The following is a 27,159-nucleotide window of genomic DNA, read 5'->3' as shown; positions in this document are numbered from 1 at the left end:
ACCTACTCTATTCCTCCACTCTTTTGCTACAACTAATTTTCCTTCCACCAAAAATGATCAGACATACCGTTAGCCATACCCCCAAAAACGTGCAAGTCTTTCAATCTTCCAAACATTCTTTTAGTTATCAACACACAATCCATTAATGCCCTTTCTACTACTCTTCCATTTGCCACTCTTACCCATGTATACTTATTTTTATCTTCATTTTTGAAAACAACAATTATCATAATGCTTGTACACTGAATGGTTCCATGCTACAGTAGAACCCATCTTAAGCTTGTACCTTCATGGGCAGTTAGAGTTAACTAATTTATAAATGTAATATATCACCTTGAACCTCAAAGGATGAATTATGTCAATAATGACAAAGACAGAGCAATTTATTTATTGTGTAAGAAAAGTTACATTTTTTTAACATTTACACATGGGGATAGAATATACACACCAAATGTACTTCTGCACTCATTTTCTTAACACAAGTAAGCATTAACATAATTCATTTTTATCCTCTATCAAAAAAAAATTTTGTAATAAATTAACAAAATTTTTCATTAGAAACTAACATATAAAAAACTAAGATTAGGTATAATAACCTTACAAAATAAAGCCCTCCCTACTCGAATGTCCCTCCCACAAATAACTCTACGGTATTAAAATTTAAAATGGTGTGAAAATCAACTTTCAATCTCACTCCGATCACAGTGCCTGTCCAAAATGTGCTCTTATGATTAACACTGTAAATAAGTGCATGAAAATAAAGAAAAACAATGCATGCCGCTTTTTGAGAGGGAAACGCCCTACTGAAAAGAACATGAAAAAGGCAAGCCCCTTTTAAGAGCCAAATGCCCTATTCGACATCACTTTCAAAATTAAATATACATATATATATATCTGTTTTCTTTTCCCAAAACCCAATAATGCCTAAGAATAAAGGTCATCATCATCACCATCAGCTCCAAAGTTGCCACCTTCCCCAGTTCCTCCTCCTCTGCCTTGCTGATCAGGGAATCTGAAGTTTGAGCCAAAGCCTCTGCTCTGCTGAAGTGTCTGCGAGAACATCTCATACTTGCGAATGTCATTGTCGGATACTGAACGCCTGGCAAATTTCATGGCCTCTTCAAAGTGGTCTCTAGTAATCTCTGGAACTGGATCCTCCTCTTCCATCTACAAAAAGGTTTACATGTGTATTAAAGCTATTTGATGTTAAACTTTACAACTATTCTTATTACAGTACATTATCTTAGATTTTAAATAATGCCATAGATATTCTTCGTTAAATGTAGATATATATTATATAAATGCAGTGTGACATCTAAAGAATTATTTAACATTTCTAATTTATCATGTAATTTCTTGACACAAACTTCAGTTTCAAATTAACAGATTTTAATCCATTTATATCTGTTAAAAATATTTTTTCATTTCATTATACAACCAATATCATATTGATTGGATTAGATTAAAAGTATTCAGTTAAACAGTCAGCACCCAAGTGCATGTGGGAGGGAAAGCCCTGTAGGTTACATGATGAGAAAAAGTAAGCAGGATCAGAGATTAAGTAGAAGAGCAATGGAAGAAGAATATTTAAGATGTAAAATTCCCCAAGTTGTTTTTTGCAAGTAGTATTGTTTTAGATATTTACATCTCAACAGATAATGTAATTGGCCCATTAAATGTTTACATTTTTAACATTAATCCTTTTAAAATTAAAATATTAATTTTGAAAATGCCCACTTAGGTGACTAGATTCTGGTGTAGAGGATCACAATATTAGGTTGCACAAACAGATGTACAACAGAGAAAAGTATTAACAGCTGGTTTTAACACACATCACAGTTTTGGTTCACCCTGTGGAGTTAGTTCTCCACAAAGAGGGAGAAAAGATAATGCAGGAACATCACTTTGCATTTTGAGGTTATTGTACAAGAATGCAGAAAAGAAAAAAAAAAAAAAAAAAAAAAGTGAATAGGACTCCTCCACTGTGGATCTCATCTCTTAAGACATATCAATTCAAAACTCAAGGATGTATAATGCCTGGGTAAAATTCTTAGGAAGATATCATCTACAAATGTTAATAATGATTTGTTACCACCCAATGGCTATTACCAACACCTCCAATCAGCTGAACCCATAAGCTTCGAAAACTTTACACTATTTATGGTAGCTTTACCTAATTTATCCAGATTACTTATCAAAAGGGACAAAGTTACAAAGAGAGCCAACTTGCAATCTGCTAAACCACAAGTTTCGAAAACTTTACACAATTTATGGTGGCTTTGCCTAATTTATCCAGATTCCTTATAAAAAAGGACAAGGTTACGAAGAGCGACGACCTGCAATCTGCTGAACCGTAAGCTTCGAAAACTTTAAACAATTTATGGCGGATTTACCTAATTTCTCCAGATTCCTTATCAAGAGGGACAAAGTTACAAAGAGACACTACATCACCAAGTCCCATGCTAACGTTGCCCCTACACAACAACTCCAAGTCTCCACTCACCAATACGAAAAAAAATCCCTCAAATTTTTAAATTCCTCGGATGTCAGTAGTTTAAAACCCCATTTATCTTCATCAGGAGTGGTTGCTAGTCCTTTGCAAGCTGCTGCTGCTTTTTTTTTTTTTTTTTTTTTTTTGAAGGAAAATCTAATGAAAAGAATTGCTTTTTTAGTCATTTTCTTTTTACAGTTAATCTGTTTTCAGGCCCTGGGATGGTCACTGCATCAAGTGGTATGCCAGGCACTAAATCAGTAGTGGAACACATTTACAATGAATCAGAAACCACGTGTTTTGGTTTCAGTTCCTGGAATGATCACTGGATGCAAGGAACTTTTTATCAGTAGTGGGATATGACCTTACTGGACACATTTACCTTGAAACTGCATCTGTATTGGTATTAGTTCATTGGATGGTAACTAGATGCCAAGCACTCTTATCAGTAGTGGGAGAAGCCCTTACTATACTTCTGAAACAAGAAGGGCACTCAGTAGAGACCATGCCTTTTCCAAGCCAAGTAGTCTTATTTTGCTCTTATTTACACTCTGTAAATGTACTTTTATGTATTTTCTTGAAGATCTAATGGATTTGTGTTCGAGTCATAACCCATGTCCACTTACTTTCGTTGAGATTGGTTCCGTAGTTTTAGCCTATACTGTAGTAGCGTTCACAAGAAAAATTTAACATTGCAATCATTACTGCAACATACTTGTACACTACATTGATGTACTTGATCCAAAATTTTACACATTCGTCCTTGGGTCATACTAAACATGACTACTAAGTTTGGTCAAATCGGTAGTTTTTTAATAATCGGTACTGTAGCTTTTGAATAAAGTTCCTCACACAAACAAATAAACGAACCAACATACACACACACGGGTGATTACGTATCCTTCGCAAAATCTTCTGTTTTGGCAAAGACAATTAATGAGAAATCTCATGTGTATTTGTTTCAGGCACTGGGAAGATCTCTGGATGTCAGGCAATACAAAATGTGCTTAGCGGACAAACACACAAACCGAGACTGCATGTGGATTGGTTGTGTCAACTAAATCCAAAGAACTGGTATTTTGATATGATGCTCATTAGCTGGATCAGCCTCATATCCTCCAGTCATGCATGGATGACTTTCACTAGACCCGTATGGAGGAGTGGCATTTACAAAAACATAAACCAGCTACATTTTCTTAGGTTTCAAGCAGGCCCAAAGGCACTAAGCCTTTATGTCTGGAGGTTATAGGGTCTGGATTCAAAAGGAAAGATTTCCAAGGGTTGATCCCGTTACAATTTGCACCTTAGGGTAAGCCTAAGAATCACACTATATTAGGTAATGATTAGCCCAATCTTGGTAATGGAAAGCCATCAATCCTCTTAACAAATTTTATCATACGCAGCTTTCAGCAGAAGCAGATACAGAAAGCTAGTACTGTCCGGGCACCTCATGCAGTCCACTGCCATATTCCTGCAGTTCTATCTAACTTTTGCTTCATAGTGAAATGATGGGTTTTACCCTCTGTTTTTTGGATGTTGAATGGTAATTAAATAGATCATTTCTGCTAATTCACATCAAATCTATTGTCTACCGCTAGCTCAATAGCTAGCTACCAATAAATGATCAGCCAAAGGAACCTGGAGCTTGTTCAAATGTAGCTCCTCTCTTCTTATCATCTTAAATCAAAACACAATTTAAATACTGTGTAGGAAAAATAACATCAAATATAGATTTGAGGTCAATATAATTGACGGACTAGGGCAGAAAAAGTTTTATGGTATAAAATGTAAGGTTTAGAAGAGAGATAATAATGACTCCTAACAATGATAATTGATAATTTTGGAAATGTTTTATGATTTAAGAAATTTCATGGAATCCTGTTGGAAACTTATTTACTCTTTGATAACTGAAATGAGTGCACTTCCACATATCAAGTTAAATATGCAAAGTATTGTGGTATAAAAGTAACAGGTGTAACTGTTTGTAGGCGGAATATTAATTATGTCATTACACTAATGACAACATATTCTTAGTTTTCTATACTTTTATATATCCGTAATCACAGTTAAGTTTGACTTCTTGAGCTATAATTTAATTAACTTGAAAGTTCACATAACTGAAGATGCCATATTACTGACTTTTAAACTGGTGAAATCTTTTATCAGCTGGACAACACATGACATTTTCTAATATTCCTACAAAATTTCTTTAATCTTTGGAAATTACCAGAACAGCAGAAAAGGTATCGGATATTTAATGTGAAAAAAAAAAAAAAAAAAAAAAAAAAATAAAATGCAATTCCCAGTAATAGGAAGAGTTGTATCTGGATTCTGTGGCATACTTACATACACAAATATATAAACTAGAGGAGCACTCAGTACAGCGCAGACCTCCGCATTGGCATGGATTTTCATATACTCCAATAAGAACCAAGTTTAAAGTCGCTGTGACAATTCTGTCCAAACTTATGGCTGATTAGGAGAATTGAAAATTCTGCTTGACCATGACCTTGACCTTCCAAAATTCAATCATTTTCAGCTTTTTACATAAAAGCCAACCCCTGCGAGTTTCATTATTCTACAATTATGGCCAGGAATCTGTTTACAAACACACACAAACAAGAACGATAAATACATAACCTCCTTCAAACTTCGTTGGCAGAGGTAATAAAAGTAAATGTGTGTGTATGTCTCTCCCAACCCTCAAGATTCAAATTGTGAGGAGAAAGTTCTAAAAAGAATTGAAATGATTAAATAAATATACAACAAAAAGCTGGTTTTTGTTTTACTTACATCCATATTATCACCGGATTCTCTCTCTTTCTCCCGATTTATGTCCGCCTCAATAGCTTGACGAATTGCTAATTTGCATGCTCTTTGACAAATTTCAGTTAAATCAGCGCCCGAAAATCCATGAGAAACCTTGGCAAGGTAGTTCAAATCGACACGCTGAAAAGTTAAAATAAAAATTTAAAAAGGACAATGACAGCTACAGGTACTCAAAATATGGTATATACTAATTTCATTTATATAGTTATTTCACAAAAACTGGAAACTTCAACCCAGATGTCATACCTTAGAAACTGGAGACTTTCTTACACAAGCCTTCAAAATCTGTACCCTAGACTTTTCATCAGGTAGGGGGATGTATATCAACTGATCAAGACGACCAGGTCGCAAAATTGCAGGGTCAATGATGTCTGGTCTATTTGTGGCACCAATGATAAACACATTTTTCTTTGCTCCCATACCATCCATTTCAGTTAGAACCTGATGATCAAGAAATAAAAAAAAAATATATGACATGATAGTTTTTAGAAATGAATATAACTACAGTTGAAACAAAGTTACGTAAGAAGGGAAAATTAGCATGATTCATTGAATGCGAACAAAAAACTGTATGGATATAACTATAAAAGCAAACCCCAATAACTGTTCCTGTGAACAAAAAACCATAACCATTCTATTGTTGTGACTTCTTCAATTAAAAAAAACTTTAATTCCAAAAGCTCACTTAATATAAACAACTACAAATTCTTTCTAATTTGTGTGGCATTTCTTCAATTAAAAGAAAATCCTGCTCAAATAATACAGATTTAACATAAGATTACATGGAACTTATGCATTCAGGAACACTGGAAAAAGTCTATTAGTCAAACTGCGACATGAGCTTGGCACAGTACTTAAGAGAAACATACCTGATTGATGACACGATCAGCAGCACCACCTGCATCGCCAAGTGATCCTCCTCGAGCCTTTGCAATACTGTCCAATTCATCAAAGAACAAAACACATGGGGCAGCTGCTCTTGCCTGGAGAGTGGAAGAAAAAAAAAAAAAAATTGTACAGTACACGTGCAAGAAAAACAATACACTGAAGTACAGCTAACTGGATACTACATTTTGGTACAATCAACCTGGAATGTGAAGCAGGTTAATTATGCTGCTGGTTCACTTAATATGCAAAACTACTACAATAGGACATGAGAAGGAATCAAAATGTAGTAACCAACATTTTTTCATTTACTTGCAGTTTTTCTCAATTAGCCACCTTCAATCCTTTAACAGTACAAAAAAGGTTATTTAACATCACTTTCACACAAAAATTACATCCCATCTGTTTGCCTTAAGGTTGCATATCTCTGTTGCCACGTCAATAAATGACATTTGAGTAAATAAAAAATAGGAGTCCATTCCTAATGGGCTCTGTTCAGCCAAGCAAGCTCAATGTTGTAAGTCAAAATCAAGTAAATATTTTATGGTGGTTTTAATAAACTAGCATCAATAGTAAAATAAAATCACTGCGAATTAAGATTCCCTAGCTTTACATACAGTGGAAATCAAACTACCAAGGTAGTATTGAAGAACTTTACTTGGATAAAATTCATCAAGTGTTTACTAATGACCTTAAAGTTTCAGATTATAGTCATCAGATGTACTTTACCTAAGTTTGTACCAGTAAACACAACCAACAAACCAGAGTGGTTTTACACGCCGGTTTGACAGTCATACAAGACGTATAATACCTAGTATACCAAAGGAATTTTTAATAATTCTTCATATGGTTTGAATAGCACATGCCCTCTGTACTAGAGAATCATCAATAACTACTTTCGAAAGGCTAGAAATACGGGTTCCACGCATTCGTGGAAGGTCAAATAAAGCTTTCCTAAATGCAAGACCACTTAAATCTAAGGGTCTTTGTAATGGTCTTCAAAATTTCAAGGGCTAATGGAAAGGACACTTTAGTGGCCTCAAATACAAGACCCTAAGTATGAAGTACAGCATTCAAATGATGTCTTAAGGAGAGTTTTTACATTATTATACGCCAGAATCAAATAATTACAAAATAAAGATTTCTGTAAGTAACACTAAATTTATGCAATGAATTTCTAACAAACAAAATCAGCTTAATAGCACCAATTAAAAGAGCAATTTAAAAATAATTAACGAAGACTCCAGAAATGTTAAATAAAAATATGTGTCGGATTCAAGGTATGGAAATAAGATGTAAAATATGTGCAATATGTATGCTTAAAATTAGATATAATTTTCAAAACTGTTGCCAATCTGAAAAATTCAATTAAATAACCTAAATGACTAGAGGTGAAAATAACGATGCAACTTACCTTATCGAATACATCTCTTACATTGGCTTCTGACTCACCAAACCACATAGTCAAAAGTTCAGGGCCCTTGATGGAAATGAAATTGGCTTGACATTCATTTGCAATAGCCTTGGCTAACAGTGTTTTACCTGTGAACAATATTAAAAGTTTTCAATAAATTTTGGTTGCATAAATTAATCTGATTCTAAAAGGAATTTGTATCTTGAATTACACCAAAAAAACACTTGTAAAGCATTAAAAATGTATTTGCTAATCTCCCATCAAAAGGGCCAACATAACTGCCAAATCCAAACAAGATTCACATTTACAATAAGTCATTCAAATATTTTCAAAACCACACTTACCACATCCAGGGGGACCATAGAACAGTACGCCTTTGCTGGGAGTCATACCAAACTTCAAGAACTTTTCTGGATGCTCCACAGGGTATTGCACCAATTCCTGTATTAGAAAACAATGAAGAACACAATTAAAACATTTACCTACATCAAGTATTTTTATTAACCCTTTTACCCCCAATGGACATACTGGTACGTTTCACAAAACTCATCCCTTAACCCCCATGTACGTACCGGTACGTCCTTCCAAAAAATTGTTATTTACCTTTTTTTTGCATATTTTTGATAACTTGATGAGAAACTTCAGGCATTTTCCAAAATAATGAGACCAACCTGACCTCTCTATGACGAAAATTAAGGCTGTTAGCGCTTTTTAAAAAAAAAAAAAATGCAATTGTGCTTGAAAAAAAAAAAAAAAAACGCCTGGGGGTTAAGGGTTGGAAAGTTCCAAATAGCTTGGGGGTAAAAAGGTTAAGCATTAAACAAGAAAATTGTCAAAAAAAATGACAATATTTCTGACAAAGAAAAAAAAATTGCAATAATTTTGAATAGATCACTTATGATTAATTTACATTAATTATTTTGGCACAATAACTGGTGTGCCATATTCAGTGTGAAGAACTGTATATTCCGAATTATGAACATACTACTGTACTGACCAGCAGCAGCAACTGTATTTATTCAAAAGGTATTCAAGAACTTCTCAAATAAATTTCATATTAGGCCACTGGATATAAAAATTATTTTTAGTGTCACTGGAGATGCAACATCTACACCATATCCAAAAGGATAGTGGATCAAAAGGCCAAATACTGTAATATGCACAAATGTTCAGAGGTATATATGAGCAATAGCTTTTTGTGTAGGTATGTAGAATTCCAGAATACTAGGGAAAATCTTGTAAATGCTGTACTCCTTAAACTACAACCATCTACACTTCTAGTCATTTTAAGAGCTATTAGTATAGTTGAGTGCTTGATATCTAAAATACTTGAAATTGATAAACTTTCTCAGTAATTATGTGATTAAGAGGAAATGTGTTTAATAATGTGTAATACCTTAAAAATGCTTAATAAAAAAACATTACAGAATATCATTTTAGTAAAATTTAACTTAGTCAAAAGTTGAAAGCCTCCCCAAGTCTGCATTAATCTGACAAGTAAATAATCTTCTATTACAGTAAATTTATTTTTAAATCTTATCTTTTCATTCACTACCGACCTTTTATATACAGTAACAAATCATGGGCAGAAAAATGAGAAAGGTCATGGTATTACTGAAACCAAAAACACATTTTATTTTATAAGAAATGTCTAGTGTGTAATAAAGGTAGATTGGACAGCAGACCCTTAATCTGATTTAACTAGGTCCTACTGTATTTTGGAGGCCTGTAAGGGATTAGATTAACTGCAACTCTTTAATAGGACATAGTGTTCCAAGAGAAAGCAACTTGGCTCAAACATGAGGTCGACAACATAGCCAGACCTGACAGCATGCGGAGCAGCCTATCTATGCAAATGATGCTACTCTCTCTGCATCATCATCATCTCAAACATAGATCTGGGGTTGCTGAATTCCTTAATAGAGATCTAGCTAAAATTAGTGCATGATGCAAATTATGGGACATGAAGTTGAACCCCATCAAGACTCAAAATATGATTGAAAAGTAGGTTGAGGACTATGGATCTTGACCATCCAGATCTTTGCATTGCTTATGATTCTTCAACTATACACATTTAAAATTTTAGGTGTGATACTTTATTACAAATTTACTTTTGTGAAACAAATTGGAAAGTGATTAAGTAGAAGGGTATAAATGCATTTGTGATATTCAAAATAAAATTTGTGTTTGAGAACATTGATTTCTCAATCACCTCCAAAGACACTTTCAAACTGCATTCATAGCAATAAATATTTATAACTTCCCATACCTGTAATTCTCTCTTGACATTTTCCAAACCACCAATATCGTCCCAGGTAACGTTGGGAACCTCAACCACAGTTTCACGCAAGGCTGACGGTGAGCTCTTGCCCATGGCAAATCTAAAGTTCTCCATGGTAACTGCTAAAGAATTCAGGACCTGGAAATATAAAGTTGTAAATTTTTTATATCATGATTCACTCATTTACTTGAGAACAACACGCAATGAACATTCAATAATATTAATTATTGGAATTTCATGTTATATAAAAATGCAAGAATTCTATAAAAATTACCAATCACGGAACATTTCAAAATAAAATACACATTAATTTTTTCACCTCTGCATCAATCTGGTCGTCATCAAGATCAATGAGATCCATTTTCTCACGAATTTGTTGGAGTGCAGCTTCCGAGCACAAGGCAGCTAAATCAGCACCAACATGACCATGAGTTTCCGCTGCAATTTGCTCCAAATCTACATCATCAGACAACTTCATATTTTTAGTGTGGATTCGCAAAACTTCAAGGCGGCCTAGAAAGGAAAAATATGGTTTTCTAGTGAGCTATCCAAAGTACTTTCCTTAATGATACTAATATTTTTACACTTGATTATCAAAAATTTATTAATTTAGTAGAAATACATAAAAAAATCCAAAATACTCTTGAGTAGAGAGAACTATCCAAAGTACTTTCAGTAATCATATATTTTTATGTTTTCAATTGTTAAAAATTTACTAATACTTTAGAAATATGTAAAAAAAAAAAAAAAAAAAAAGAATATTGGTTGAGTAAAATACCTGTAGTATCAGGAATGCCAATATCAACTTCTCTGTCAAACCGACCAAAACGCCTGAGGGCAGGGTCAATAGAATTAGGTCTGTTGGTAGCGGCTATTACAATGACATGGGCTCGCTGTTTCAAACCATCCATGAGAGTCAACAACTGTGACACGATACGTCTCTCCACCTCACCATGAGTCTGTAATTCAAGTAAATAATAAATATCAATAACAATGTAAAAACTAACAATTCCTTCATTCATTCACTATAGAACAATATAAAATTAAATATAATTCTTCATTACCTTCTCTCTCTTTGGAGCGATTGCATCCAATTCATCAATAAATATAATGGCAGGGGAATTCTTCTCAGCTTCTTCAAAAGCCTTTCGAAGGTTGCTCTCAGATTCACCTAAGGAAATTAAACATTTTCAATCATAAGAACTTCAAAGTTAATACAATCTTTACCGTTAACGAACAACAAAACACTCCATGCATTTCTATTTTACAAAATGTAGAAAAAAAAAAGAATAACTATAAAACAATTTATTGGAATAATAGATTAGCTAAGCAGATGATAGAAATATAGTGAAATAAATTTTTGAAAATAAAAATAGAGAAAAAGTTGACAATATTACAACCATATGAGAACAAGGTTTAAGAATGACCACATGAACGCAAGCAAGCGCACACAATAGATTTCCAATCCTTCCCAGTACAACATTTAAATTCAAATTTTTATCAGATGGATCTAGTTTGATTATTAAAATTAAATCAATAAATGTATTCTTAGGCAATTTAACCACAAAGTTAGTGATATTAGTTTGTATGCTCTTTCCTAAACAGCACACTCTAAATTATATAACTCAAGTGCGTCAAATTATACTGTTATTGTATTCTTCCTATTGAAGGGCAATATCTACAATTTATTTGCTATGTAACCAGATAGAAGTGGCTTGGCTCCATTAAACAGGTGGGCTTTACACAAGTTTTGTTAATGATTAAACATAAACACCATTCTAACTTGTCCCCAGATATCTTTTATACCAGGACTTAGAATTGTATTTTCCATACAAAAATAACCACTTCTTACTAACCTGCTAATTTGGACATAATTTCTGGTCCATTTATAAGGAAGAAGAATGCTCCAGTTTCATTAGCAACAGCTCTTGCAATTAGTGTTTTTCCTGTACCTGGAGGTCCATACAAAAGAATACCTGCAAACAAAAATGGCATTTAGTGGCCTTGTAATAATGAAGACAAGAATATATTTAACCCTGGATAGGTACGGTGGGTCGTTTGCGACCCCGAGCGTCAAAAAAAAACAGGTTTTTCTCACGTGACTCACCCGTGACTGAATTTGTGGGTGATCGACCTGCAGGAGGTGTCTCCCCTACACGCTCTAGTAGTGTCCAGATGTGCATTGCTGTAGCTGTACTCCTTCCCCGATTTCTGAGACGCGTCGGGGTCGTTCGCGTCCGAGTTTACCCTTCTGAGGTAGTTTGCATAATTATCAAAGTTATTACGTATTATGAAATTGTCGTAGAATGGTGCAACTTGTATAGGTTATCAGTTGTGGAAAGTCTTGGTGGATTGTTTGGCTACCATGTGCATGTTTTTTTTTTTTAGTTAAAATGTCGTTCATCACCACGAGGACCATTTTACCGCGAGTGCCACTTTTTCATTTTTTTTCATTTTTTTGCCAAGTCATTTTTCCGTAAGATATTGCCAAATAGTGTCGTAAAACTTTTGCTTGTTTAGTGTTGGAAAGTGTGTCTAGATGATCTGGCTACCCATGCATGACTTTGTTTTTGTCAGATACGACGTAGTTATTGGTATATTGGGTATTTAACTGCGGTTACCAATTTCTGTTTTTTTTTCAATATTTGTAAAAATTACTACGTAGTAAGGAATTGCCGTATATTATTCATTTTTTTTTCATGTTTATGTGTTAGAAAGTGTGCCTTGATGGTTGGGCTAACACGTGCATGTCTTTTTTTTTATCTGAGATGTCGTATATTAGAATGTCGGGCATTTTACCGCGAGTGTCCCTTTTTCATTTTTTTTCATTTTTTTGCCAAGTCATTTTTCCGTAAGATATTGCGAAATAGTGTCGTAAAACTTTTGCTTTTTTAATGTTGGAAAGTGTGTCTAGATGATCTGGCTACCCATGCGTGATTTTGTTTTTGTCAGATACGACGTAGTTATTGGTATATTGGGTATTTAACTGCGGTTGCCAATTTCTGTTTTTTTTTCAATATTTGTAAAAATTTACTACGTAGTAAGGAATTGCCGTATATTATTGATTTTTTTTTCATGTTTATGTGTTAGAAAGTGTGCCTTGATGGTTGGGCTAACACGTGCATGTCTTTTTTTTTATCTGAGATGCCGTATATTAGAATGTTGGGCATTTTTCCGCGAGTGCCCCTTTTAATTTGTTTTGCATTTTTTTGCTTAGTCATGTTACCGTAAGGAATTGGCAAGTAGTGTCGCAAAACTTATATTTTTATAGTGTTGGAAAGTGTTTCTAGATGATCTGGCTACCCATGCCTATTTTTTTTTTAGCCAGATATGGCGTATATATAAGTATGTGTTCGATTTTCCTGTGATTGCCATTTTTTCGTTTTTTCCCATTTCTTTCAAAATTACTACGTACTAAGGAACTATCACAGAGTAATATTTCATTTATATGTTTATTTGTCGGAAAATATGCCTTGATGGTTTGCCTAGCACGTGGCTGAAATTTTTTTTCTTCTGAAATGCCGTATATTAGAATGGCCATTTTTCCACGAGTCCCCCTTTTTATTTGTTTTGCATTTTTTTGCTTAGTCATGTTACCGTAAGGAATTGGCAAGTAGTGTCGCAAAACTTATATTTTTATAGTGTTGGAAAGTGTTTCTAGATGATCTGGCTACCCATGCCTATCTTTTTTTTTAGCCAGATATGGCGTATATATAGGTATGTGTTCGATTTTCCGGTGATTGCCATTTTTTCGTTTTTTCCCAATTCTTTCAAAATTACTACGTACTAAGGAACTATCACAGAGTAATGATTCCTCTAGATGTTTATTTGTCGGAAAATTTTGTTTACTTTTTTTTTGATTGAATATCATCAAATTTTTTTAGCTAAAATATTGTTTTACATTTTTTTTTTCGATTTTATTTCCCTTCAAAAAAAAATTTTTGGGTCAGAATTTTAATTTTATAGTCGTAAAATAATCGACAATTATCCAGCAACCCACCATACAATTTTTATGCATATCCAATAATAATTAGATTAGTAAATAACACCTTGAAATTGACATACCCTTCCTACATTTCAAGTGGCAGATTAGGGAGTCTGAGTCAGTGTGGTTGGCGGCCATTTTGTGGACATATCCGAAGCGTAAGCTGCCCTATCTATATATATTCTTGTTCCCTATAGAATTTGTGATATTTTGGTATATTTTTACCTGCATAAATATCATATTATATATTAAATATATGTATTTTTTTACGAAATTTCCAAGTACTCAAAAAATTACCTTTAGATATGGCCCCTGATATAAATGTAATTTACAAAATAATGAAGATTTTTTTTCATATTTCTATTTTAGGATAACATATGTTTATTCCCTAAAAAAATTAGCCACTTCCTATTTCATTTGGGTACCCCAAAAAATTCATGAAATTTGGAAAATTTTTTTTGGCCAAAAAAAGTTACCCTTTTTTTCTCATTTCAGATCTTCACCTCCATGGGTCTGACTTCATCCAAAATACATCAAGATGTGTCCTAAATATTCAAGAATCAATTCCTAAAAGGATTTGTGTATACAGTGATACCTCGGTAGTCGAACGACTCTATACTCGAACAATTCGGAGTTCGACCAAAATTTTCGAGAAATTTTTGCTGCGGTGCTCGACCAAAAATTCGGTACTCGACCAGCCGAACACGTGACGACCGCATGGGCTTTGTGATGATCGCGCCATCTCGGCCACTCTCGCTTGTTCGGGAAGCATCAGTTCTCTCGAGAGCGTCACTCAGACAACGCGCGATCAGCATTCGTTGTGATTTAGTGATTTTCAGTGCTTTTAATTGCTTTTTTAGCTTTCATAATGAGTCCCAAGAAAGTAATGAGTGTTAAGGGGAAGGAGAAGAGGAAAACAGTGCGAACAACGATCGAGTTGAAGAAGGAAATTATAGCGAAATATGAGAATGGTGTACGAGTGTCCGATTTAGCGGTAGAATACGGAATGGCGAAGTCGACCATTTCTACGTTTTTAAAGCATAAAGAAATGATTAAGAAGGCGAATGTTGCAACGGGAGTTACGGCGGTAACTAAGCAAAGGCCACAAGTGATTGAGGAGATGGAAAAGTTGCTTTTAATATTTATTAAAGAAAAACAGTTGGCCGGGGAAAGTGTTAGTGAAGCGTTCATTTGTGAAAAAGCGTTGCATATCTATGAAGAATTAGTGAAGAAAAGTCCGAGTACCAGTGAAAGTGATTCATTTACATTTAAAGCGAGCAGGGGTTGGTTTGAAAAGTTTCGTAATAGAACAGGTATTCATCGTGTTACTAGGCATGGGGAGGCAGCTAGTTCGGATCAAATTGCAGCCGATAAATACGTGGGGGAATTCGATCGGTACATAAATGAACAAAATTTGATCGCACAACAAGTCTTTAATTGTGATGAGACTGGGTTATTTTGGAAGAAAATGCCAGCCAATACGTACATTACCAAGGACGAGACGAAGATGCCAGGTCACAAGCCAATGAAAGATAGGCTAACATTGTTGCTGTGTGCAAATGCAAGTGGCGATTGCAAGATCAAACCCTTGTTAGTGTACCACTCGGACAACCCCCGGGTGTTCAAACGAAATAATATTTGTAAAAGTGCACTACCAGTTATGTGGCGCTCGAACACTAAATCTTGGGTCACAAGACAATTCTTTACTGAGTGGATAAACGAAGTGTTTGCCCCCCAGGTTAAGGCTTACCTCATTGAAAAGAGCTTGCCAATGAAATGTCTTCTGGTTATGGACAATGCTCCTGCACATCCTCCAGGTCTCGAGGATGACTTGAAAGAAGAATACAGCTTTATCAAAATCAAATTCTTGCCCCCCAATACTACTCCCATACTCCAGCCCATGGACCAACAGGTCATTTCAAACTTCAAAAAACTCTATACCAAGGCCCTTTTCAGAAAGTGTTTTGAAGTGACCAGTGACACGAAGTTGACCCTAAAGGAATTCTGGAAGGAACACTTCAGCATCCTCAACTCTGTTAACATGATTGACCAAGCTTGGCGAGGTGTGACCTATAGGACATTGAACTCTGCCTGGCGTAAGCTGTGGCCATCATGTGTCACAGAGAGGGAGTTTGAAGGTTTCCAACCAGAGGCGGGTCCAAGCACTGCTACCCCTGTAATTTCTGATGACACTGATGTCGTTGAGGAAATTGTTGTCATGGGCAGGAGTTTGGGGCTTGAGGTCGACAAGGATGATATTGATGAGCTTGTAGAAAGCCATTCTACCGAGTTGACTGTGGAGGAATTGTTGCACCTGCAACAACAACAGCAGCAGGATCTGATTGTGGAGCAGGAATCTTCAGAAGAGGATGAGGTAAGGGAGGATGTTCCAAGTTCTCTCATCAATGAAATTTGTTCCAAGTGGGCAGATGTGCAGGCTTTTGCTGAAAAATACCACCCAGAAATTGCAGTAGCAAACCGGGCAGTGCATATGTTTAATGATAGTGTCATGTATCATTTTCGAAGAATACTGCAGAGGAGGAAGAAACAATTAACAATAGACCAGTTTTTCACAAAAGAAAAGAAAGCTGCTACATCAAAGCCTGTTTCTCCTCCAAAGAAGAGACAAAGAAGAGAAGAAACCCCTGAAATAGATCTGCCCACCCTTTCATTGGAGAGAGAAACAACTCCTGAAGGAGAACTACCCCGCCACATCATGGAAGGGGACTCTCCTTCCAAGCAGTAACCTCCCCCTTCCATCCTCTCCACATCCATCCCTGTATGCCATCGAACCGCTGCTCAAAGGTATGTTCACTACAGTACAGAAAATGGTTTAAAATGGTTTTATTTTAGTACAGTAAATGGTTTAAAATTGTTTTATAGGATTTTCTGACCAATTTCATACACATTTAGATAATTATTGTTGTTTAGGTACACGTTTTATTAATATTTTGGGCCTGTTCGAGTGCTTGGGAACGGAATAGAATATATACCATTATTTCTTATGGGGAAAAAAAATTCGGTACTCGAACAAATCGGAGGTCGAACACGGATCTCGAACGGATTATGGTCGAGTACCGAGGTATCACTGTATATGTATAAACTTTTTTTTATGAATTTTTATGTCAGGTCTTTTTTTTTTTCTACTTAATTTTTTAAAATATTTATAATAAATAGTTTTTCTGCAGATGAGTAGTATTTATCTTTACAGTTGTTTTAAGCATTCATTGAAGTTTTTTTTGGCAAAAGAAAAAAGGAGATTACTGCAAAAACTGATTTTTCAAGAATTTTTTTTGGCGTCGGGGTCGTTCGCGTCCGAGTATACCCTTAAAGGGGTGTCCGAGGACCGTACCTATCCAGGGTTAAGGAACTTAGGAATCTGTAATAACAGATTTACCCATAATAAAAATGAGGTACTATATGTGCAACAAGGTTTTACCTTCACAAATATAAAATTAAGAGCTATATGACATTTACCTCTGGGTGGCTTGACACCAATTGCTTTGAATAATGATGGATGACGGAGTGGAAGCTCGACCATTTCTTTGATTTGTGCTAACTGCTTTCTGCAACCTCCAATATCATCATAACCAACCTCATTTAGCTGTTCCTCCTCTTCCTGAAATGAAATAAGAACAATTTCAGGGAACAGTTTACAATTTGAGCTTTTTAAAATAAATATCTGATCATGGAAAGGTCATTATGAAAATGAAAATAATTTAAGAACTGTGAGTCATCTTTATTTGGCCTCTTAAAAGTCCTCAACGGAGGGATTCTGCTTAAGTGAAAATTGAATAAATGGAAAGTTAAGAGAGTACAACAGTGGTGAGGTAGATTAGATTAGATTTATGAATTTAGGCCCTGCTGGTAGAGGTGCCATTTAAAGCTAAAAATAAGAGAAAATGCCACAGTTGCATGCATCGAGACCACTAGCACCAATGTGCATCTGGATGAATACCTTGCCTTTTACTATGAAGCAAAAGTTAAGAAGTTTGATGAAGACAGAAGAGAACTGGGCTCAAAGTAAATACATACAAAGTGAATTGAGCTGGAGACCAAAGAGATGGTGCAGACACTTTAGTAATTCTTACAGTAGACTGGAAATTTCACCAGGAGGTAAAATTCCAGTGATTAGGTTGTAGGATGGAAGAAAGGAAGCAGGAGCAATGGTAGATTAGAAGATAAAAAAGCAGGTGAGGTTGAGGGCCAAAAGATCACTGAGAAGGCACTAAGTAATGGCTACAGTGGGCTGTGTGATATGCACATACAGGAAAAAAACTTAGAAGTAAAAGGCAGAAAATAATGTAGTATTGGAAAGGACCTTTAGTATCATTTCAAGTGCACCACACACAGAAGGAATACTTTAAAGAATTTAAAAAGTTGCATTTATTAAAGAGCAAAATCTTTAAAGCTATCCTCGATTTCCCGCATACATGCAACAGCTTTGAAAAATAAATGTAAAATTCCTGCTAGGTTTTATTCTTGAACTTTCCACATATTTGCAAATATCAATGATCTTGAATTATTATGACTTGAAGCAGTAACTGTACATCAGTAACACTTCAACACTCCACTTACTAATAATTCTTAATAAGTTACTGTACTGTACCTATTGTACCTTCCAAATAAATAATAAATATAAATGCCACAATTATTGCCATTCAACAATTATTTCAATAGCGTATCATTAGCAATGTAAATTTTTATTGAAATCTTGTCCATATACATTTAGGAATAGACCTACAACCACTAACCTAAAGATATTATTCATTTCAGAATAGAAAAACCATTAAATCAGTAAAACAAAAATAAAGTTACCTCTCGTTTCACAGGTTCGCCTTCACAATAGATAACGGTGTCCTGAGATACAATACAGTAAGGAGCAGGGTCTGTTTCTACAACCTTAAATTCAACTGCTCTCATACCACCACGCACCAAAAACAAATCGCCCTTGTGAATGGGACGATAAGCTTCTAGGAAGTACGGTTTCAGGAAAACCTGAAATAGATCAAATAAATTAATTTTATCCCATAATAAAGAGCTTCCATTCTTTAATATTTTTTGAAACTATCTGAAAATCATGAAAAACTGTAATCAGGTAAGAAGTGAAAGGGAAGCACCTACAATTCCCTTATACTTTCCTGGGCAAATATTTAATGAAAGCCCTTCTAAATTGGAAAATTTTAGAACTAAAAGGAAAGAAAATTAAAATAATATTACAGTAAAAATAAGCCTGATAATACATGTAAACTACTGCATTATTAAAATGCCGAAAAATTTACTTACTTCAAATATGTTGCCTGTTAGACCCTCGACTGTATCATCGACTGGTAATACATGAATGCGTTTGCCATACTTGACATCTGGACACTGTTGAATAGCAACAATATCTCCCAGCCTAATACGAAGATTATTTCTGACCTGGAAGTAAATTGGGTACTTTGAATAGTTTTCATAGTTTTTATAAATTGGGTACTTTGAATAGTTTTCATAGTTTTTACCATCTCAAAGAATGTAACACTTTTCATTATTTTACAAAAAGAGTCTTCTGAATAATAAAAATATATACAGTCAAGTATTCCAAACTCCTAAGTATTTATAAAGAAAACTAGCAATCATTTTGGCTATTACAGAAGTTAACCTTGCTAAGAATGAACAGTAACCTGACCAATTAAAAAGTGTATGAATACATATGAGCTTTTATATACATTAGTAAATGCACCGATATCCAAACAACCATCATTAGTGATTTTCTTGAAAACAATTCTTGTGAAGAACTACACGATCAGTTTTGTACTTACAACGCGATTCATACGAATTTTATCATCAGCCATAGTCTCATCTGACAGGACAATACACACAGTCTGTTTCCTTTTCTTTCCCTTCAATAAGACTGTATCACCCCTGAACAACTGCAGTTCATCCATCTTTGCTTGTGACAAAGCAACAACAGAATTGTCATCATTGACTGCATCTTCTACAATAAGGCGGTTGGGTTTCTTCTTCTCCTTTAAAATAGCAGTAGCTAAATCATCCCTGCAAGGAAAACATGGCTTAAGTAAAATGAAAACTGGTCATCCTTTCAAATGACATGAATTACATTTGGAAAAACATTATTTGCAATACAGAACAGTACTGTATTTACATACCTCTCCAGAAGAAAGTTTCAGTTCAATTTATACAAATAATGTAATTCTTAACCCTTTTACCCCCAAAGGACGTACTGGTACGTTTCACAAAAGCCATCCCTTTACCCCCATGGACGTACCGGTACGTCCTTGCAAAAAAATGCTATAAAAATTATTTTTTTCATATTTTTCATAATTTCTTTGAGAAAATTCAGACATTTTCCAAGAGAATGAGACCAACCTGACCTCTCTATGACAAAAATTAAGGCTGTTAGAGCAATTCAAAAAAAAATATACTACAAAATGTGCTGGGGAAAAAATAACCCCCTGGGGGTTAAGGGTTGGAAATTTCCAAATACCCCGGGGGTAAAAGGGTTAAGACATCCACATAACATTCTACATTTCCCAAATTTCTTCTACAAGAAGATACTGTACAATCAAATACATTATCCACAAAGATGAATACACTAGACAAATTCACATAAATAGAACACTCGGTATAAAACCATATCATTTGAGAATCAAGTTACGGTTCAACAGAGAATATAAAATACTATAAAAGAAAATTAATGCAAATTAAAAAATTAATTTCAAATTCCAAAGATCAAGCAACAAGCTGCTATCTTGGAGAAGTGAACTTATCTTGCCCTTCTCTCATATGTCGAGATGAGATAGAGATCCTGTATATTGGTTTCACCGCTCCAGGTTTGGGAAATACTTTGTTGGGGGACTCAAAGGGCAAATTCATCATTTGTTGCAGCTCATGAAGGCATTTTTGGGAGGATTGAATATAAAATATTCACTACCAGAAAACCCGTGCAGCTAGTACACATGGATATAACTAGCACCACATTAAAAGAAGAGGTCTGTTTATAATAATCAGCAAGATCTAGCATATATCATAAAGATATAAATTTTTGAGAAATCATTTAAAATAATTAAACCTTCCCTCCCCTTTCTGCAGCATTCCATGATGCATGGAGACTGAATCTATCTATAGCCTATCATACTGTATCCATTGAACTCTCTTAAATTTATATGATTAAAGTGATTTGCAAATTACAGTAATGCCTTGCCCAAACACAGACTTTCCAGCGAGAATCTGTAATTGTTCGTATATGCAACCATGTGCAGACCTGATACAGATCATTCGTCCAACTCATTGGATGGAATCTAACAAAAACAATACCTATGCTCCACAAGAAGTTTATAAACACTATACTTATAAGGAACTCTAATATGATCGGTAAGAATGTTGCATGCTGATTGGCTTATTTGACGGTGAAGGTAAGTTAATGGATTAGGGATATACACAGTAAGATAAATTATTTTCTTATACTGGGTTAATTTAGATAGTATCTACTTGCTACAATCTAGTAATGTATTAACCCTTTTACCCCCAAAGGACGTACTGGTACGTTTCACAAAACCCATCCCTTTACCCCCATGGACGTACCGGTACGTCCTTGCAAAGAAATGCTATAAAAATAAAAATTTCATATTTTTTATATATTTTTTAAAATATTCAGGCATTTTCCAAGAGAATGAGACCAACTTGACCTCTCTATGACAAAAATTAGGGCTGTTAGAACAATTTAAAAAAAAATACACTGCAAAATGTGCTGGGAAAAAATAACCCCCTGGGGGTTAAGGGTTGGAAATTTCCAAAGAGCCTGGGGGTAAAAGGGTTAATAAACTTACAACAAAAGCACCCAGCAGTCTTTCAGTCTGACAATGAATGCTGGTTTGCTGTTATGTGTATACTACAGTGAAAGCCTATATCAAGAGAGCATTCAGTACCCACTATGTTACTGACTGGAAACAACTATAGCACTACTATGCCATCAAGTTCCAAAAATGTTCTCCAGATGCACTGGGAGATAATATCCTCAAAACAAACCATATTCCTATGATAGACAAAATATAATGGAAAGCGTATTTTTCCGTAAGGAGTCTTAAATATATACAATACAGTATTACACAGTAAGTCAATAAATTGCCCATGTACATAATAAGAGAAGGCCAATGGCAGAAAATACATGCTCATGAAAGTCAACCTTGAACTGGTCCAACATTCTTAAGAAGAAAATAAGTAGCATAGCCGGACCTCGTTAATTGCGGGTTCTAGCTTCACGGTTTCGGTTTTTTTTGCGACCAAGGCAGAAAAAAAAAATTCTTTAAGATCATTGTTTACCCAAGAATTTGATTTCTAATAGTTGACAATGGAATTGGGATGGCCAAGAACAATGCAATACCTATTAAATAAAAATTGTGATAAAATTCAAATGGGCCGCTGCATGCCACTACCCATCTCTACACCCAGTTAACTTTGGTAAAAAATTATAGCTATATTTGAAATACAGTAAACCAAATTGTGATTAAACTGGTGTTTCACTTAACTGTATCCAATAATAATGAATGTAATATTCATATTTTAGTATCGTATTTATAATTAGAAACACACCATGAAATATAATCTTGTGCATTTTTTACATTCAAATCAGCTGATCAACCCTGCGTAGGTAGTCCGTTGTCGACCTAGATTAACTTTCCCGATATCCCACTGATATGACCATTCACTTTCAGAGAATCACCTCACTGATATAACCTATCATACTTAATACTATGATAGCTGTTTCACATTATTATTATCCGTCACTTATTATTATAATATTCTTAATCCTTTTCCCAATTCCTTACCTAACCCCATACATATATTTACATTACTCTCCCACATACACATCTACACTGTATCTTTCCAACTCTTGATTCTCTCAATATTCCGCGATTTCATTCATCTATTTTCTAGTATTCATCAGTCATTTTTATCTTATTAATCATTCTGAACCCCTTTCTTATCCATTATTCCACCTATTCCCATTCCTATTTTCATTCCTCGCATTTCCCAAATACCTTGATTTTGCTAATTTATTTGAAATAGCATAGATTTGGCAGAGGGGTTGTGCAAGATGATGGAACCGTCATTGTCCGCAGATTGGCTACTGCCTCCCCATCTCGTGTTTACATGTATCGCTCCCTTTGTTGCATTGTTTCATCCTTCTCTGTCCCTGTTCTCCCAGGTGTTTCACTTAACTCTCAAATAATAATGCATGTAATATTCACATTTTAGTATCATTTATAATTAAAAACAGAGCATTTTAATCTTATACATAGTTTACGTTCAAATCAGCTGATCAACCCTGCGTAGTCCGGTCGGCAACCTTCAGAAGCATGCATTATTATTCAAGCATACCACCGAAGGATACTATTGTGAAGAGTGAGGCCTGACTATCTTTCAGAAGACTTGCTTCTGAAATAACAGCAAAAAATACAGCAAAAAATACCACTAGCATGATAGGACACATGTCCAAAATCTTGGCAAAGAAGAACCAGCCATCTTCACCTCGAGCTTCAAACAGATACACATTTCTTTCCCTACTATATACTGTATGGGGCATTCGGTTAACAAATGCCTCACTGTCACTGGTACCAGACAGTCGTCGCAATATGGCCAGCCAGCAAAAACTCATGTCTTGGCCTTTCCTAAACAAGACACCTAACCAATGCTTTGTTTATTTCATTACATATGATAACGAACAAACTAACACATTTACATATCCAAGTGATAAATAATGATACTAAGAGGTTATTGCAAATCTTTTACTTTAGCCTTAGAAATTCCTACACACCTCGCCTAACAGAAAACCATTACTTGCATCAAGTCAACAATAAGAAACTAAAACTAATGACAGTGCAAAGTGCAGTATAAGGATTTACGTTAATTTTACAGTCGTATGATTATTCTAAAGTGTTCCAAGTGATAATTCTACATTCCCTTTCCATAATATTTTGCTTACCCTCAGTTGTAAGTCAGTTGAATATTTTTCTAACCTAATGCCTAATGTTATTACTATCATCATTAACACTATCATATAAATTATTGAAAGGTTGGAGAAAGATAAAAGTAGCTGAGAAGGGAACCATAACGATGTTTAAATTTTCACAGCCGGACTCCCATTGATTATAAGTTCATCTTATTAAGGAATTCTTCTTCAAAACAGTCTATTTGATAAAACTATAGTTTAGAATGGCTAGTACAGGGGTAACGTGGCCACCTATAGTAAATTCTTTTTAGTTAGGCAGATTTCCACAGACTCGCAAGGGTGCCCTTTTAGCTCGGAAGAGTCTCCTGATCGCTGATTGGTTGGACAAGATAATTCTGACCAATCAGAGAGCAGGAAACTTTTTCGAGCTAAGACAAAACAATTGAGTATAGCATTCACATAGCAGCAAATCGATCCCATCCAGGGACCGTGAGTTTAAGCTGTTTACTGGGGAGGCCACTGTTGATGTTCTGGTGCACAACTAACCTCTAGAAACTGGAGCTGAAACCAGAAATCTTTTACCTTCATCATTTCTAATATAAAAAGTTTATCCTATAATAAATAATTATTTTCCCATAAGGGTAGTTTTTCCGGAATAAATATAAATTTCGGGATGTGTATGTACGATGATGTCCATGCCCCATAACTCCCCTAATTTCAACCCTATCGCCAAGAATACAGCAGTCGTCTGGGTGGGGGGGGATTGCACCCCATTGGGTAAGTATGTAAGGGACACTGCTTGTAAGTTCGGTTAGGTGGTGTTCTATGCACGTGTTCCTGTCCATCAATATACAAAGGTTCCTATTTCAGATTTCATTTAATAAGGGCACCAAACCTACCCCACCTAACCTAGCAGTTACCAGATCACAGACCTAGAGGGAGGTAACCTTGCACACCCCACCCTTCCCTCCCATCTCACAGCCCTATCCAAGGTAAATGTGGTTTGGTTGCCTTTATTATTGGCTATCATACCTAGGCTTAGGGTAGCCTACCAATAAACAATTTGGAATTCAAGGGGTGATTTTCCGATCAGTTGTACATGAACTCTATTCTTTTTTTTTTTTTTTTGAGGGAGGAATTCTGGGGGTATATTATACACAATTATACAGTAGTGGTAAAATATTGATAAGATTTACTGGTATTATTGTACTTGATTACAATTTTAATGACAGATGAAGTGACCCTAGAGAAATTTCCGCATTAATTGTATGTGATGTATTAATTGATTTATGCTGAACTGGTTACAACCAAAAATATAAAGTAGCTAAGTCCAACCCTTAGCAACTATAATTTGGGGAACCAACCATAAGTTGAACGAGAACCCACACAGAAGCCTTACTCTCCCAATGATATTAAATAACTCTTCCGGAAAACTAGTGCTATTTTAATTCCATCCAATGGGGGGAAAAAATGTAGCAGGTTCCCATCTGTATATACAAGCCTTTTTAAGTCATGTTTAATACCCGACAGAAGAATCTATTTAAATGGTTACGTCATAAATATTATTTCGCTTGAACTAATAATTCCTCTACAATAGCAAGATCAATTGAAAATGAACACCATTTCTTTTTAATAAAGGAAAAATTCGACTCTGTAATTTCCGTATGAACCGCATTGTCTTCTATCAGGATCAGCTGATGACTTCCGTTTTCTTTGTTGCCTTTGTGGTGTAAACATTCCGATATTACTTATTTCACTTTCCTCTATCTCAGATATGAACTTAGTCAAATTCGCTTGTAAGCCTCTATTAACTGCCTTAAGGTGGTAGTTTTGAGCTTGGATCATATCAGGAAATAATATCGGATATTATGGTTTTTGGCAACGCGACCAGACCCGCTGCAGTGACAGAGCAAAATTGAAGGTTGATGGACGCTACCAGTCAACTTGGGAGTAATTCTTTACACCGATTTTCAGAACTACAAAAGGCAAATTTTCAATGGCGATTAGACGTCTGTGCTAAATAGGGCGAATAAAATACTGATCAAACATAGGATTACACATAATGCCCACATGACACACGATGCGCTGCGGTCTAAGCTAGCCTTTAACGCTGACCGGTGTTATAACGTTACTCGGCTCTATAATATCCTTAAAAATGTTAATTCTACAATCAAAACACTCTGTTTCTTGACTTACTGATCGGCCATGGTGTAGTCTTCAAAAAATCACTAGAAAAAACAGACTCGGTTATTAATTGTCGTCTTAAGCCTTCACTCCAAACACTGTCTACGGTTCACTCACTGAGTCTGCCCGTTTCACTGTTCACTGAGTCCGTACGAATGACTCGTTTCTCTGCAGGAGAGTCGGCCACTGTCACAATTCTTATTGGTTCGTTTTTTAGTGGCGGTTGTTTCAAAATATTTACCATTTATGTAAACAAACAAATTATAAGGTTTTAACTTATCTGCATACAAATTTAGTGAAAGTTTAAGATATGTAATAGATTTTTAAAGGAAGGGCAAAATAATGGAGTATGTTGCTTAAGTGACTGCTGTGACTAGCAATTGTTCGACGTTTGTCATTTAATTCGAGAATATTCTGAAATTTAATTTATAAACATAATTAAACTTAGATAGCCATTTGAACGACTGTATTCGTGCATTGACTTGTCTCTAGTTGTGAACTTTTATTATGAGATGTCTTGCAGACATGCAAATCTCACTGCGTGACTTGCAAAATTTCATGGCATTAGCTAATCTGACGGAGTGTTCGAACACTGACGTACCAAAACCCGAAGTCGACGTCACCTGAAAGTTATTATTTATTTTTACGTTACCATCATTACACTATTCTTATAATTGTGATTTATATCAAATTTATATTACCAGATAACTTTAAAACGACGCATCGCTACCATCAAACAGTAAAAGTGATCTAGGAGAAGAGATTCCATTCCTTGGGAACGTTATGTACCATAAAAAAAAACACACAAACCGCATATATTATCTAAATGATAATCACCTTAGAAGGGTAAAAAAATTCAAGTTACGAAGAAATCCATATGAATATTAAAATGAGCCAATCTGAGGGTCGATCGAGTGCGTTTCTAAAACAAGACATGATGATATCTAAGATTTCATTCCACACAAACGTCGTACTTTTTTATAATCTTGGTCCTGACACACGTAAAAGCTGTGGCCTGCAGGAGGTACAACATTTGTTTGCCGTACATATTCTTAAGTAAAATTGTCAAGTCCACTGTACTATAACTTATCACGAATGAAAAAAAAATCAAACTGTGCTTGAAAGCCTTTATTAGATC

At 35.1% G+C, this 27,159-nt stretch overlaps 1 protein-coding gene across 1 annotated transcript; it reads right to left on the bottom strand.

Moving 5' to 3' along the window:
* Positions 1-373: 373 nt before the first annotated feature.
* Positions 374-26,191, bottom strand: TER94 (Transitional endoplasmic reticulum ATPase TER94). The gene is made up of 16 exons (XM_068379002.1): positions 26,034-26,191; positions 19,687-19,921; positions 19,172-19,306; positions 18,704-18,883; positions 17,363-17,504; positions 11,757-11,876; positions 10,965-11,071; positions 10,679-10,859; positions 10,220-10,413; positions 9,889-10,038; positions 7,964-8,060; positions 7,620-7,747; positions 6,190-6,303; positions 5,567-5,761; positions 5,285-5,440; positions 374-1,167 (listed from the first exon to the last, which is right to left on the bottom strand). Exons 1-16 carry the CDS (start codon positions 26,042-26,044, stop codon positions 925-927), a joined length of 2,388 nt encoding a protein of 795 aa, XP_068235103.1. The 5' UTR covers positions 26,045-26,191; the 3' UTR covers positions 374-924.
* Between the last annotated feature and the right edge of the window lie 968 nt (positions 26,192-27,159).

Source organism: Palaemon carinicauda, chromosome 8, assembly GCF_036898095.1.
Source record: "Palaemon carinicauda isolate YSFRI2023 chromosome 8, ASM3689809v2, whole genome shotgun sequence".
Classification (NCBI taxonomy): Eukaryota; Metazoa; Arthropoda; class Malacostraca; order Decapoda; family Palaemonidae; genus Palaemon; species Palaemon carinicauda.
This window is presented reverse-complemented; position numbering and strand designations above follow the sequence as displayed.